General features: G+C 39.0%; 1 protein-coding gene across 2 annotated transcripts in view; it reads right to left on the reverse strand.

Annotated features, from left to right (window-relative positions):
- Window positions 1-12,626, reverse strand: part of scrn3 (secernin 3) — a 32,050-nt gene that overhangs the window by 2,944 nt on the left and 16,480 nt on the right. For both annotated transcript variants that reach the window (XM_059647213.1, XM_059647214.1), the window contains exons 4-6: window positions 12,143-12,342; window positions 6,585-6,797; window positions 3,248-3,410 (exon numbers count right to left, since the gene is read on the reverse strand). In XM_059647213.1, the coding sequence (XP_059503196.1) occupies window positions 3,248-3,410; window positions 6,585-6,797; window positions 12,143-12,342 (576 nt within the window). The remainder of the gene's footprint in view (window positions 1-3,247; window positions 3,411-6,584; window positions 6,798-12,142; window positions 12,343-12,626) is intronic.

Here is a 12,626-nt window from a genome sequence, read left to right on the forward strand (position 1 = left end):
TGCTTTCATCCTCAAAAAGTTCAACCAGATTCGTTCAGCTTGTTGCCCCTCTGACAAAGCCATGTTGACTATCCCTGATCAAACTTGCGTTTTAGATTAGATTAGATTCCCTTCAGTGTGGAAACAGGCCCTTCAGCCCAACAAGTCCACACCGCCCCTTGAAGCATCCCACCCAGACCCATCCCCCTATAACCCACACACCCCTGAACACTACAGGAAATTTTACCATGGCCAATCCACCTAGCCTGCACATCTTTGGACTGTGGGAGGAAACCGGAGCACCTGTAGGAAACCCACACAGACACTGGGAGAATGTGCAAACTCCACACAGACAGTCGCCCGAGGCGGGAATCGAACCCGGGTCCCTGGTGCTGTGAGGCTGCAGTGCTAACCACTGAGCCACCATGCCGCCCCAAGATGTTCAAATTATTAATTTTCTCCTTCACTATTTTCTTCAATATTTTCCCTTCCATTGATGTTAGACTCACTGGTCTATAGTTCCCTGGTCTATCTCTACTACCTTTCTTATAAAGTGGAGCATATAAGTTGTCCTCCAGTTCTCTGGTACCTCCCATGTGGTGACAGGCAATTTAAAAATGTGGGTCAGGATCTCTGTAATTTTGTTTATATCTCATCCAGACATGGGGATTTATCTACTTTTAAATCCCCCAAACCTCTTCGCTTCTTTTATATATCTGCTCAAGAATTTAACAGTCCATCTTCTCAATTTCTGTGCTTGCATCCTCCTAGTCCCAAGTAAACCCGATGTGAAGTATTCATTTAACACTCTAACAATATCCTCCAGCTTCATGCACCAATTGTCTCCTTGGTGCCTGACAGGCCCTATTTTTTTCCCAGGTTATTTTTGTGCTCTTGATATTCTTGCAGAATGTCTTGGGATTCTCCCTAATCTTGCCCACCAACATTGTTTCATTTCTTTTCTTTTCTCTCCTAAATGCTTTCTTGAGTGTATTTCTACACTTTCTCCATTGTTTTATTCACTTTGTACCTGTTATAAGTTTCTCTTTTTCTTTTTATCCAATCTAGATATTCCCAGGCATCCAGAGTTCTCAGGGCTTGTTGCTACATTTATTCCCCTTACTTGAGGAAAGATATTGTTTAACTGGAGGAAGTTCACAGAAGGTCCACAAGAACGATGCTTGGTATAGAGGGATTGTCTTACAAGCAAGGGCTAAACAGGTCTACTCTACTCACCGGAGATTAGAAAAATGAGGGGTGATCTCATTGAAACATATGGAAGGGAATTAACAGCGTAAATGTTCACAGAATGCTTCTCCTCATGCGAGAATCTAGGATCAGAAGACATAGCCTCAAAACAAAGAGATGCCAATTTAAGACTGAGATGTGGAGGAATTTCTTCTCTCAGAGGGTTGAGAGTCTCTAGAACGCCTGGCCACAGAGAGCTGCAGGGTCAGAGTCCTCCTGTATAGTTAAGATGTGGAAATGCCGTTGTTGGACTGGTGTGGACAGGGTCTAAAGTCATATGACACCAGGTTTATTTGAAATCACAAGCTTTCAGCACGCTGCCGCTTTTTCACGTGAAGTCACAGACAAACAGTGAATAGGAAGGGTTTAGACAGATATGGGCCAAATGTTAGCAAATGGGACTAGATTAATTTAGGATATCTGGTCGGCATGGATGAGTTGGACTGAAGCGTTTGTTTCTGCGCTGTACATCTCTGACTCCATGAAGAAAATCAATCAGCCACAATCCTAATAAATAGTGCAGCAGGCTTGAAAAACTTAATGGCCTACTCCTCTTCCTATTTCTTAAGGTCTTATTTTGCCCTAAGGGAAACATGTTGAAGCTGTGGTCCCCCAGTACCTTTTTGAAAGCCTCCCACTATTCTGTTGTAGATTTACCCTCACGGTAGCTGTTCCCAGTCTATTTTAACCAGGTCCCACCTTATTTTAATAAAATCAGCCTTACCCCAATTCAAAACCCATTTTTGCAGACCATCTTTCTCCTTTTCCATCACTAACTTAAAACAAATGGTGATGTGGTCACTATCACTAAGATGCAACCACTGTTGATTGTTTGAAAAATACATTGGGTTCTTTTAGAGAAGAAAATCTGCCATACTTATGATACAGGTGACTCCAGACTCTCAGAAATGTGGTTTACTCTTAGATGCCCTCTGAAGTAGTCAAGACAGCCAATCAGTTCAAGGGCAATTAAGGATGGGAAACAAATTCCAGCCTTGCTAGCCCAAAGAAGGATTGTTTTAAAATCATATAAATGAATAAACAGATAGGGCTTACCACCATGCACAGTTAATCTAAAACACATTAAACCTCTTGTGCAGTTTACAACTTTTGAGTAACCACAAAATGTAAAATATAAGCTGTTATTTGCACATGACATTTCTGTTTAAATAGAATCGTTGTATGGTTACAAAATGGCCATTGTAGTTTATCATTACCCTCCGCACAATTCATCAAAACTGTCAAACTTTAAATCATTTTCAATTTTTGGAAGTGCGCCCCATACACCTATTGTGGGTCATTATCACATATCAGGTAAAGCAAGACACCAAACCATTGACCCCTGAGGAACCCCACTTTAAAATCTTCCTCCAGTCCATAAGTTGACCATCCACCACAACATTGTTTGCTGTCAGTTAGCCAATATTATAATCGTGCTGTAACTGTCCCTTTTATTTCACAAACTCTAAATTTGCTGTTAAGAGTCTGTAATGCAGCATTTGAAGTCCATGGATACATGAACCCTCTCAGTTACCTCATGAAAAAGAATTCAAGAACAGTTAAACATAATTTATTCGCTAAGACCATAAGAAATAGTAACAGCAGTGAGTTGTTCAGCCCCTCAAGCCTGCTCCAACATTCATGGTGGAAAGCCAAACAGCCACAAATTAAATGCCTGATTGCCAGAAATCTGGCAGATTGTCATTTCCTTAAGGGTCAGAGTTTTCTTCCCTCTGTTCGTTCCCACTTTCATATTTACTGTGACTAGAAGGAAACAATACACTAAGAAACGATCACAAAAAGAAGAGATAGTAACTGTTTATTTTAAAAAAAAGACTAAAACACTAGAATTATCAACAGTTAAAAATTAATTTAATAAATTACTAACTTCGTATAAATTTGATTTTTGTAAACTTAAAGGTTTCAATGGAAAATTACTTCATTAAATGAACAGTAAATAATGTTAACTTTAAACAGAAAGTGAATGGTATGTACAATGGAAATGTCATGTGTCTTTTACCTCTCAGGATAAGGTGTCCCTGTAAAGAAATGAATGCAGTGCAGGTTGCTGTCCATTGGCAGAATGGAGGCCATGCTCCCTGTTGTCATAAAGCCACCCTCCATATTGATACCACTCTCTTTGTCCCGCAAAATATCCATCATGGTTTCAATTGTGATATTTCCTATTATAAAGCACAAACACAACAAACATTACAGGAAGGTTATGATTTATGCTGTATAAAAAAAACTGACACTAAGCCACAGAGATAGTAAGACAGCCGAAGGTTTTGTCAAAGTGGATGCCTTTAAGGATTTTGTAAAAGGAAAGAAAAGAGGTATTAGAACAGAGAGTCTAGGGTGGGAATTCGAGTTTAGAGCTTGGATGCCAGAAAGCATGGCCATAAGTAATTAAAGTCAGAGATCCACAAAAGGACAGAATCTGCTAAACAGATTTCTTGCAGGGTTGTGGGATTGAAGGAAATTATAAAAGTAAGGAGATAAAAGGCCATAAATGGATTTGAAAACAAGACTGAGTATTTTAAAACTGAGGCATTGATTGACATGAAACCAATGAAGATTAGCAAGGTTATGAGTAATGGGTCAATTGTTTGCTGCAAGCAAAGACAATGGCAGCAGAGTTTTAGATGACCAGAGGATTAGGGAGAATTGAATCAGGGAAGACAGCAAAGAGTGCATTGGAATATTCAAGTTGAGACGAACAATAATATGGATGAGGGTTTCAGCTACAGACAAGGTGAAGCATGGGAAAATTAAAAGAATTTACTGAAGTTTAAATAGAAGTTAAGATAGAAGTTAAAATCAAAATTATATCACGTTTGAGAACAGTTGAGGTCAGCCTCAAATTGTGGAAAGGGAGAAGAATGGTGTTAGTAACCAGTGAACAGAGTTTGAAGTAAGACACAAAACATTACTAAACGTTTAGTCATGAAAATATATCTGTTCATCCAGTACTGGATGTGGGATATGCAGTCTGATCAATTAGCAACAGTACAGAAGTAATGAGGGATTGCGGTCAGTGTCAAAAGAATTGTTATATGATGCAAAGGGGTGAATCAACTCCATCCATTTCAACTCTTTCAGATGGCCACAACAAAGATTTCAAATTATTGTTACCACACAGCTATATCATACTTCAATTAAAATATAATTCTAGTCCAAAATTAAGGAGGCAATTACAGTATGCTGAGTGAAAGAAAAGGGAATTTTATTTCTTTCTAAGCCTGAGAAAGATAATAAGACTTTAAACACAAATGTAAATGCAATGTTCTAAAATGGGCAAGTGTCTAATATAAAGGAAGATAAAGAATAGGCAAATTAAGTGAAAGTCCTTAGAATTCTTGAGGCATTAGGCTTTAACCTGAAACCGTGGTTGCTTAATTGATCTCTTGCATTCTCAAAAGCAGCAAAATCTGTAGATATGATTAGGCTCTTGGCATATGGATGTTTCTCTAATTTCCTTTATCACTAGATATGGTTTATCAAGAGGATGAGCGAGTCTTCTGGTTCTTTTCTTATAAATCCACTTTTGTCTCTCTGCTCAAAAAGCAATTGCTGAAATACTGTTCCTTTATGTACTGATGTGCCTGGCTTTGTTGTTTTTCACAAATCGAATAATCTGCAGGTGATTTTAATTCAAAGATGCAAATCTTTTAGAAAGGTGTAAATCAAATAGGAAATATGGATCTGAATGACTTAGTTTCAGTCAATTGATGATAAATTAATTTGTTATGTCCTAGACATTTTTTTGATGGATTCACAACCTTAGCCTAACCTGGTCAGGTGATAACTGCAGTCATTTTAAGTCAATATTTCTTCTATTTTACAGCTAGGTGTGTCCATTGAAAAATTCCAAGTATTAAAATGAAATGATTGAAGTCAGAAATTGATGGTCCATTTTTACCACTAGTATAATACTTCCTCACTATGGGAAACAAGCATAAACAACATTTCTCCTTTTTGCTTACGTTGACCATTCTGCTGCAGCTTTGACATGAAATACCAATACAAAAAGTAGGACAGCAATACATACGTTCTTTAATTCTAACTAACGTTCAAACCCTACTTTGTGAAAGACTTGTTCCCTGTGCTGTGCCAGCTTACTAAATTTTAATCCATCACTGCCGAGTTCTAAAATCCACGTACCACATTCAAGCCTTTTTTACAAATTTGATTCAATGAGTTTTAAACTACTGTCTGCCTTCCATTTCTGGACTAATATGCTGAACGTCGCTGTCAACTGAGTTTTACAGATTGAGATTTACAGATTAGATTTGATCCTTTAATCTCCCAGCAGATAACTGTTTTACCTCATCGGCATGCCCTTGGTGGTCTGCACCAGTGTATATTGTGGGCTGCGTTTCCTTTCTCCCCCCTTTGACTTGGAAATGGATTTTCCCTAACCTGTTCCATTTTTGCTGCCATCTATACTCCCTGTGCCTTTTCCACTAAATATGGATTCCCCCTCACTTTCTCCTGTCCTGTGCAAGGCCCTCGTAAATTTACCATGAATGTATCTGTTAATTAGATCTCAGCCTCTGTCCTGTCATTCATGTCACCTTCCCTGGCCCTTTCATGGTTTTGATCTGATACTTTTAAATTCTGCCCTGAGTTTTATAAATACAGATAACTGGAGGTCCATTACAATTGGTTTGATCTTACTTCACTTATTCACTAAAATCATGGTGAAAAGATTTGGCTCTCATGTTGGTATTAATCCCAAACAGAAAGGAATTTTAGCAGCAACCCCAGGTTATACCAAAACATAGCAATCATGGATGACATCATCCAAACAGCCAAAAGAAACTAGAGGGGCCTCAAAAACACAATAGGATACAGAATATGGGGTGTTTCAATGAGTACATTTACCAAATCTTAAACGTTTAATCAATGACCTCTACTAAAAATGAAACAATCATTGAAAGAAATTATTCAAACATCAACTCAATAAAAATCAACAGAGCAAAGGAGATTCACAATTTCCTATACTGATTAACATTTCTTTGGGGGCACCCTTATGAACTCAGGAGGATACTTGGTCAGCAGTAACACTTGTTAGATGAGGGAAGAATAAATTGCTCTGTCCTAGCAACTCATACAATGTTATGAGTTACAGTCTCTAGATAATTCTGATTTTCTGTGAGAATATTCAACTTATAGTATTAAAATAAGCTACAAAACAAAAAGTTTGCCAATGAAGTTAGTTGGAAACATTGCTCCTGCACTGAAAAGCCATGCCTTCTCAAATTTTATAAAAGCTGTATTGCTTACAGAATATATTAATAAATAATCAGTATGATTAACTTATTTCAAAATTAATTGTCCTTTTTGTTAATTACCTTTATGCTTATTAAGAAGCTGGAGGCCAGTACCATATCGATTATTAGTTTCATTCATTTGAGTACCGTCTTGATGGGAATACACAGCAGTGAAATTGAACTCTGCTTTACCATCCCACCAGCCTTTCTCTTTTGCATAACTCCTCAGTTCTGGATGCTCTTTATTAATCTTTGTTGTTATGGAAATCTGGTTGGAAATATTTCGCACTCCTTCTACAAACAAGAACAAAAATGACACAAATCATGCATATTAATATTGATCATCTAAAAGTGCACATTATAGTTAAAATTACTTTTCAATGGCAATTTTATAACAGCGACTGTAGACCTGGTAATCAAAATGTTCATATAATTACTATTACAACTTCACAATAAAGCCAGCATCAAAGTTAGATTTGCTAACTTTTCTCGTGGAATTTATTGCTCTTAAGAGCCAACCACATTGCTGTGGGTCTGGAGTCTCATGTAGGCCAGATTTTGATTAATTCCAGATTTTTAAAATTCAATTCAATTTCCATAATTTCCCGTGCAAGATTTGAACCCAGCTTCCAGAACGTTATCTGGTGTCAGGAGTAACAGTCCACTGCCTCCTCTTTATTAATTTTCATCTAAAACAAAACTTTGTTTTAATGTAGGTTGGGATTTTCTGCAGCAGCAGAATTCTGGAGGAGTAAATTCCCTATCATGTTCCCAAATGATTGGATAGTCCACCAATATCCTTAAGTACTCTCACCAATATATGAGCTAAAATATTATAATAACATTAAAAGGTGCAAATTACACCAAACTAAATCAGACACTAGTTAATTACTACTCGCAGCAGACGTAAGGGAAAGATTTCGTAGTTACTGTCCAAAAAGTCTGTGCAATTGTTTGCAGACCAATTGATTCGATTGACAATTGGGAAAAGAAACAATTTTGAGAGCAGTTTTGGACAAGCGGCAACAGGATGAGTATCAAACCCACTTCATTTTGTCAGTTTGACGACAAGGAGGAGGAGATACAACAATTGAAGCCCAATTTTTAGCTGCTAGACCTTCCCCCATGTCCCCAGCCATCCATCTTGGTATCAGTAATTTGTACATCATCGGACTCTTATCAAATACAGTTGAATTGCCTTTACTCTGACAGCCTAATTACCAAACATTTCATTCTTATGTTCTGTTGATACATTATCGCTGTGACAAGAACAGTCTTCAATCAGAGCTAATGGGAACTGCAGATGCTGGAGAATCCAAGACAACAAAATGTGAGGCTGGATGAACACAACAGGCCAAGCAGCATCTCACAGTCTTCAATCAACTGTTATTCAAATCTTAAAAGCATTGTCTGTGTGCCTAACACTTTGACTTATCATTGCCAACCTCCAATTTAGAGGGAAGATCCCTAAAGCCTAAATGATATCCAAAGGGCAAACTCAAGTTCCAGAATAAAAGCAGCTAATATTTGAACTTCGCTGATTCAAAACAACTATGAAGTCAATTGAAAGGATCAAGAGAAAAATCTATTCTGCAGCTAATTGCTTTTACATTTTGGCTAGGAATTTTTAAAAGTTATGACAGACTATATCATGGACCTTTCCCATGCACGTTTCACTGGCTCAAAACTTATTACATTTTCAGTTTATTTCAGTTCAGATAAAAGGCAACATAAAAAACAGATAGAGAAAAATCACAGAATCATGGACTGATTAGTTTGACATTGGTCCCAGGGAAAATGCTGGAGTCTATTAGAAAAGATATAATAGAAAAGCACCTGGACAATAGTGTCCAGATCAATCAACATAGATATATGAAAAGGAAATCACATTTGGCAAAGTGAGCAAAATTAGGGCACACAGTATTAGGGGCAAAATACTGACTTGGATTGAAAATTGGCTGGCTGACAGGAAGCAAAGAGTAGTGATAAACGGGTCCCTTTCAGAATGGCAGGTAGTGACCAGTGGGATACCACAAGGTTCAGTGCTAGGACTGCAGCTGTTTACAATATACATTAATGATATAGACAAAGGCATTAAAAATAATATTAGTAAATTTGCTGATGACACAAAGCTGGGTGGCAGCGTGAAATGTGAGGAGGATGCTATGAGAATACAGGGTGACTCGGACAGGCTAGGTGAGTGGACGGATGCATGGCAGATGCAGTTTAATGTGGATAAATGTGTGGTTATCCACTTTGGTGGCAAGAACAGGAAGGCAAATTACTATCTCAATGGAGTCAAGTTAGGGAAAGGGGAAGTACAATGAGATCTAGGTGTTCTTGTACATCAGTCAATGAAAGCAAGCATGCAGGTACAGCAGGTAGTGAAGAAAGCTAATAGCATGCTGGCCTTCATAACAAGAGGAATTGAGTATAGGAGCAAAGAGATCCTTCTGCAGCTGTACAGGGCCCTGGTGAGACCGCACCTGGAGTATTGTGTGCAGTTTTGGTCTCCAAATTTGAGGAAGGACATTCTTGCTATTGAGGGAGTGCAGCATAGGTTCACGAGGTCAATTCCCGGAATGGCGGGACTATCATATGTTGAAAGATTGGAGCGACTGGGCTTGTATACACTGGAGTTTAGGAGTATGAGAGGGAATCTGATTGAGACGTATAAGATTATTAAGGGATTGGACACTCTGGAGGCAGGAAGCATGTTTCCGCTGATGGGTGAGTCCAGAACCAGAGGACACAGTTTAAAAATAAGGGGTAAGCCATTTAGAACAGAGTTGAGGAAAAACTTCTTCACCCAGAGAGTGGTGGATATATGGAATGCTCTGCCCCAGAGGGCAGTGGAGGCCAACTCTCTGGATACTTTCAAGAAAGAAATGGATAGAGCTCTTAAAGATAGTGGAATCAAGGGTTATGGGGATAAGGCAGGAACAGGATACTGATTGCGAATGAATGGTAGTACTGACTCGAAGAGCCGAATGGCCTACTCCAGCACCTATTGTCTATTGTCCTTGGCAAATCCATCTTCAGGATATAACTAATCGAATCCCTCAGTGGAAGTTAGTGAATGTGAACAACTTGGACTTTTAGAAAGCTTTCAAGAAGGTTCCACAAGAGATAAGCATGCAAAATTAAAGTGCATGAGATTGGAAGAGTATACTGACATGACTGGAGAGAGGCAAATGTAATTCCTCTCTTCAAGAAAGGAAATAGGGAAATCCCCGGCAATTATAGACCGGTAAGTCTCACGTCTGTCGTCTGCAAGGTGTTAGAAAGGATTCAGAGGGATAAGATTTATGACCATCTGGAAGAGCATGGCTTGATCAAATACAGTCAACACGGCTTTGTGAGGGGTAGGTCATGCCTTACAAACCTTATCGAGTTTTTTGAGGATGTGACTAGAAAAGTTGATGAGGGTCGAGCTGTGGATGTGGTGTATATGGACTTCAGTAAGGCATTTGATAAGGTTCCCCATGGTAGGCTCATTCAGAAGGTCAGGAGGAATGGGATACAGGGGAACTTGGCTGCTTGGATACAGAATTGGCTGGCCAACAGAAGACAGCGAGTGGTAGTAGAAGGAAAATATTCTGCCTGGAAGTCAGTGGTGAGTGGAGTTCCACAGGGCTCTGTCCTTGGGCCTCTACTGTTTGTAATTTTTATTAATGACTTGGACGAGGGAATTGAAGGATGGGTCAGCAAGTTTGCAGACGACACAAAGGTCGGAGGTGTCGTTGACAGTGTAGAGGGCTGTTGTAGGCTGCAGCGGGACATTGACAGGATGCAGAGATGGGCTGAGAGGTGGCAGATGGAGTTCAACCTGGATAAATGCGAGGTGATGCATTTTGGAAGGTCGAATTTGAAAGCTGAGTACAGGATTAAGGATAGGATTCTTGGCAGCGTGGAGGAACAGAGGGATCTTGGTGTGCAGATACATAGATCCCTTAAAATGGCCACCCAAGTGGACAGGGTTGTTAAGAAAGCATATGGTGTTTTGGCTTTCATTAACAGGGGGATTGAGTTCAAGAGTCGTGAGATCTTGTTGCAGCTCTTTAAAACTTTGGTTAGACCGCACTTGGAATACTGCGTCCAGTTCTGGGCGCCCTATTATAGGAAAGATGTGGATGCTTTGGAGAGGGTTCAGAGGAGGTTTACCAGGATGCTGCCTGGACTGGAGGGCTTATCTTATGAAGAGAGGTTGACTGAGCTCGGTCTCTTTTCATTGGAGAAAAGGAGGAGGAGAGGGGACCTAATTGAGGTATACAAGATAATGAGAGGCATAGGTAGAGTTGATAGCCAGAGACTATTTCCCAGGGCAGAAATGGCTAGCACGAGGGGTCATAGTTTTAAGCTGGTTGGTGGAAAGTATAGAGGGGATGTCAGAGGCAGGTTCTTTACGCAGAGAGTTGTAAGAGCATGGAATGCGTTGCCAGCAGCAGTTGTGGAAGCAAGGTCATTGGGGTCATTTAAGAGACTGCTGGACATGTATATGGTCACAGAAATTTGAGGGTGCATACATGAGGATCAATGGTCGGCACAACATTGTGGGCTGAAGGGCCTGTTCTGTGCTGTACTGTTCTATGTTCTATGTTTCTATGATACAGAACTGGTCTGTGGTCAGAAAACAGAATAGGATCACAGAAGCCTTTCTCCGAATGGCAGCTAATGACTAGGGAAGTAATGCTCTAATGCAGGGATCAGTGCCTGGAACTGAGCCATTTACAGTATATATTATTGATTTAAATGGCTGAACTACCCAATATCTCCAAATCTGGAATGACAAAGCTGGGTGGGAGACTGAACTGTGAAAATAATGCAGAGATGCTGCAGCGTGATTTGGACATGTTGAATGAGCAAATAGTTGGCAGATGAAGTTTTATGTACATAACTGTGAAGTTATCCACTTTGCTAGGAAAAGACAGCAAGGCAAAATATTTTCTGAATGTTGATAGGCTGGGGAAGGGGAAGGTGTAGCAAGATCTTGGTGCCCTTGTACACCAGGCACTGAGGGTAAGCACACAGGCACAGAAGATATTAAAGAAGGTATGAAGCTCCTCAAAGCGAGAGGATTCGAGTTCAGGAGTAGGCATGTCTTCCTGCAATTGTTCGGGGCCTTGGTAAGACTAAACCTGGAATATTGTGTGCAGTTTTAGTTGCCTTATCTGGAAAAGGATGTTCTGGCCATTTGAGGGAGTGCAATGAAGTACAACAAGACTGATGAAGACAGACTGGGTCGGTAAGGACTATATTCACTGGAGTTTGGAAGAATGAATGGGGATCTCACAGAAACCTATAAAATTCTAAAAGATGCTCCCAGAACTGCTGTGTTTTTTCTCTTTTTATTTCAGATTTGCAGCATCTGCAGTAATTTACTTTTGTATATTTCACATTTTGTGTTAAGAATTTTTTTATTTAATGGCTCTTAGTTAGATACTTTTGTCGTCCTTCTAAAATAATTTTTAAGATTATTTTATTCTGGAAGTTCTGATGCATATCATTTAAGTCATCCTTAAAGTAAGTGACAATAAAGATTACCTGAAACTAATTCAACAACTGCAGCTACCTCAAGTCTTTAAACTTTAAAAGGCAAATATTTATTATTATCAGACTGATAACGTGTCTCTACTAACCTTCAACTTTTTCTGCAGCCCAATGTTTACCAACAGTCTCTAAAACCCAGGCTTCCTTCTTGTCAGCAATCAGGAAACTGTTGTGATATGTAAATATAACTTCATCTTCCATACAATTTCCACCCTGACCATATTTCTCTAGCAGACCAGCAAGAACATCAACTGCTTCCTCAGCTGATTGCGATCGTTCAAGACCAAGTCTATAAAAATGTATATAATTCAAATATAAGTATATGTAATTTGCACAAGTTAAATTAAGTATTTAGTAACATATCATAGCAATATCTAAGATTCAAATATGTCAACAATATAATGTGATGTATGGATATTCTACAAAATGAATACACAAAATGCCTTAAAATTTTAAATGACTAAAAATAATACACAAAGTACTTATGCTAAATGACAACGTTTTATATTTTATGCCATAACTTATCTAAACTAATTAGAGAATTAAAACAGAAGCAATCTTTCTCTACAAAGC

The sequence above is a fragment of the Stegostoma tigrinum genome, chromosome 7 (genome assembly GCF_030684315.1).
Source record: "Stegostoma tigrinum isolate sSteTig4 chromosome 7, sSteTig4.hap1, whole genome shotgun sequence".
Classification (NCBI taxonomy): domain Eukaryota; kingdom Metazoa; phylum Chordata; class Chondrichthyes; order Orectolobiformes; family Stegostomatidae; genus Stegostoma; species Stegostoma tigrinum.